The 4105-nt window shown below is 42.6% G+C and overlaps 1 protein-coding gene across 1 annotated transcript; it reads right to left on the bottom strand.

Moving 5' to 3' along the window:
* On the bottom strand, window positions 1-2893 carry bmp10 (bone morphogenetic protein 10). The gene is made up of 2 exons (XM_087806392.1): window positions 2408-2893; window positions 1-1932 (listed from the first exon to the last, which is right to left on the bottom strand). The coding sequence occupies exons 1-2, from the start codon at window positions 2820-2822 to the stop codon at window positions 866-868; spliced, it is 1482 nt and encodes a 493-aa protein (XP_087662518.1). The 5' UTR covers window positions 2823-2893; the 3' UTR covers window positions 1-865.
* Between the last annotated feature and the right edge of the window lie 1212 nt (window positions 2894-4105).

Here is a 4105-nt window from a genome sequence, read left to right as displayed (position 1 = left end):
TTTTATTAATAAATTAAAACAATAAATAGAATTCATCTGACACAAGCAGCAGAGGTAACAATACATTTACATCAAAATATGTAAGTATAAGGAGGAATAAGACGAGGTACCCTCTTTCACACGTTTGATTTTGGTCCACAGATTTTCAGTTCACCTTAAGAAACTCAACTGAAAAGTTCAACACTAGGTCAGCTAGTTGAGCTGTTTGAGATAATTTGTGACCTCAGAGTGTAGACACCTCAGTGCCCCCTTGTACTTCCCCTTTCCCCCCAACAAAAACAAAACTGCCAAGAATGTGTCCAGTTTTGTGTGAGTGTTGGCACACATGTTTTTCAACCCCAACACCTCTCTATCGCTCTAGTTTGTGGGAGTGGAAAAGAGGCATTTGATTTGGGAAGCTGGTCCTGGTTAGATAACCCACAGTAACACGACATATCGGGGGCCTGCCGGAGCCAGGAGGTGGGCCTGGAAAGTTCATGTCTTGTCAGTTTGTCTGTGGGAGGTCATTTCACAGTGGTAGGACACATGAAGTGCTGATTAGTGTTTGCATCAAGTGGGGAAGCCAGAGATAAGTAAGAGGAAAACTGATGTCAGGGGGGAGGCAAGGGAGGGGAGCCACCAGCCCACAAGTTCCCACCACACTTGACACAGAATGTTCTCTTTGGGTCTAAGTGGAAAATGTTTTCCCATTGAAAGGGGAAAGGGAAAGTAAGAATCCTTTTTGCAACAAAACTCAAAATAAAGTCCAGTTTCACTTTGACAGGGAAACAACAACAAGGAATTATGTTGATTCAAAAGTTTTTCTCCTTTTTTGTTGTGATTTGTCATCATCTTTTTGGTAAGACTTTTGACGTGTAAGACTTCACTATCTGCAGCCACACTCTGCCACCACCATACCTTCAAACTTGTACTTGTAGGTCACCACCCCTGTGTCATCCAGGTACAGGAGGGAAATGGGGTCCAGTTTGGTTGGGACACAACATGCCCGGGCTGCTTTCTGCGGGCTGTTGAGGCTCACCAGTGTCTGAACGATGGCATGTTTTGTGGGGGTGACATGCTTTGTGAGAGGGTAGGTGCATATCCCACTGCACTCGAATGCATCATAACCAGTGGGTGCTAGAATCCAACTGTCCCACCCGATATCTTTAAACTCCACGTAAAGAGATTGTTTCTTACAATGGTTTCCTTTGGCATTTCGTCGAATTCGAGATGAGGTGTCGTAGATAAAATTGGATCTCATTTGCAACAGGTCTTCTTCGTCCGGTTCCGCATCCTCGTCTCCGGAGTCACTCCCGACATCACCAAAGACTGCATTCAGTCCATTATCCAGGTCGTTCGGGAAAACCAGGTTTAATGATTCATGTTCAATCATTTCATTCAGTTCTCGCTTGTCATCACGATGGTCACTGCTTTGGTCGTCCGAAAAAACTATCACGAGGGGTTTGTGTTTTTCGGTTAGACTGGTATCAATCTTCATGTCCCCCTCCGGTGGATCCCTATTGTCACGTTGGATGCCTTGTCTTCCGTCCTCATCCGCTATGCTGGCAATGTGGACCTCGAGGCGATGTGTGGTGATTAGATCAGACTTCTGCCACCGTTGAACAGAGGCAGTAAGATCAAACGCCTCCCAGCCGTTATCGATGCCGAACACTTGCCGTGAAGACAGCTCCAACATCTTCATTTGCACCCCACCTCCTCTGAAACCATCACCTCTTTCCTCAGACCTGGCAGTGGTGGTGTTGTCGTCTTGAGATATCATTTCAAAGATGGTGACCTTGCGGTCCACACCAGCGTACATGTGACGGTCAGTCTGTACCAGAGTGTAGAGGCGCAGTTCAGCAGAAGTGATGCGTTCATGATGAGGGACGGACACGTTAAAGAGAAGAGGGTGGCGCCTCACTCCTGCGACAGTTAGAACACCAGGGGATGATTCTGTTAGGGAAAAAGTTAAAATGATTTAGGGTCTTTATTTAGAGTCAAATAAACACGGTTCAACTAAAAAAAAAGGAAAACCCGGAGAGAGACATTGAAGGTATCGCTAATCTTAACCTTAAACACATGGTCACAGAAATCTCCCAACCAACGGTGGTTTGCTGGTTTGGAGTTTTCTATAAAGTATAAAATATGTTTTATTGTTTCATGAGTTCCTAATCGTAGCTAAAAGAGGAAGCTTTTTATCCACACTCATATTGGCTAAAGCGTGAAAGTACGTCCAAAAATAAAAGTGCTGCAAAAAGGCTGTCCCTGAAAAACAATTTGCAAAATGTGCATCTGCTCTGGAAGTTTGACCTAGGACATTTTCTTTGTGATTCAGGAGTATAAAATAATTTTGCCCTCCCATATGACCACATTTTGATTAAGTCATCAGCAAGTGTTTCCCCCAAAACAGTTATAAGAGAGGATGTACCTTCATTTTTAAAGCTGCGTATTATGTTAGCCGTTGGCATGGATGTCCTGTCGTTAGCAAAGCGGTTGTAGAGTTCCATCATGTACTCTGGTGGATCCTCTCGTTTAATTCCAGGAGGAAGCTCTGGTGGGCCGATGCCTGACAGGTTAAATGTCTGCAAGAACTGCTCCTTCAAACCTTCAAGCACGTTCTGCATGTTCATGTCATTGTCCTGTTCCAAAAGTGAGGGATCCACCACACCTCCTCGTCCATCTCCCAGCCCGGGAGCCGGCCTGTTCCTCTGATGGGAGTCAGAGATGGGGCTGCTCTCTCCAAAGAGAGGACCCGCAGAGAACATCAAGAAAGTGCAAATCAGCGAGATAAAAGTCCTGGAGCTGCAAATGATTTCCTGTTGATAATCCCAAATACCTGCCATGAATAAATACTCTGCAGCTCTGATAGGAACGCAACTTCCTATCAACTGGTTATGAATTAAGACTCAACAAGGTTGCGAGTGAACTTCTGACAACTTCTTTGCTCTTCTGATGTCTTCGAGCATGTATTCCATTAACACTGCCTGATGTCCGTTGTTGCTACGCTGTTGGTCCAAATGTAGTTTTGTTTTGTAGAGATTCGACTTAGTCGATGTGCTGTGTGCTCTTCTGTCCTAATCTTTCGTTGTGCTTCCCTCTCTCTTCCCAGCTTTCTCTCTGTCTCTTATCTATGATATGGTGGGCTCTGCATTGCTAGCTACTTATGGTCTTCTGGCTGGTGTGTGCGTACGTGTCTTCCACTTTGTGTGATGCACACGAGCGTGCGTTATCTTACAACTTCCTTAATGAGGATCTTGTAAACACTGTCCTGTCGCCTCTTCCTAGTGGAAACGCTATTTTGTTTGGGTGGGTGCTTTGGATTTGATACTCACTTGTTTATTTGGCTGGTAAATAGTGGACCTTAGTAAGCGACCCTCAGATCCATTGAACATTTTGAATTGATTAAATTCTAACCCTTTTTTATTCATTTAACCTTTGATGTCCTTTGTAGGTCAGTAGAGAACCAGTTTTTATTTATTATACAAAAGTAATATATTGGTGCTGTGACAACAAGGGAATATTTTTATAAACTTCTAAAACAAAATCTATCGATACATGTATTTTTTTTTTTGTATGACTGCATGTCATATAAAAAAGTGATCACTTTTTATATCCAGAATTGAAGTATATCCAGATGTACAGTGAACATTAAAGGGGGACAAAGTAATGCAAATTAAAGTGCATTTATATTTTCCTTGAAAGTTAGTCAGGCTTTGAAAGATGCTAAATATATATGACATATGACCTTCTCAATACTAGCGCTATATAAATCTGAGGTTGTTTGAGATAGTGTTTAAAAGGTTTGTTTAGTAAAGTGCATTATTTATGACAATGCAGAAGCTTGAAATGTCTGTACTTTTGAAATATAATTTTCAAAAGTCTGCTATATGCATAGTTATGAATCACTATTGTTGATTTAAAATATATTTAAACCACCAGTTGATTGTTAAGCATAATTCTATTACATCATTCTCTTCCCGTCAATGCCCGTCCCCCCTTAGCAGAAATCACATGGTAAGTTCTGCCCCTCAGCGGTTACACAAAAGTCTGGCCGCAGTCAGCTTTAGGTATAAGAGAACGAATAAAAGTTGAAGAGGTGCTGATGAGAATCAGCTGCCTTTCTGCA

This window comes from Callionymus lyra, chromosome 1 (assembly GCF_982586985.1).
Source record: "Callionymus lyra chromosome 1, fCalLyr1.hap1.1, whole genome shotgun sequence".
Taxonomy (NCBI): domain Eukaryota; kingdom Metazoa; phylum Chordata; class Actinopteri; order Syngnathiformes; family Callionymidae; genus Callionymus; species Callionymus lyra.
The sequence above is the reverse complement of the archived record's forward strand: the minus strand, read 5'-3'. Positions and strand labels throughout refer to the sequence as shown.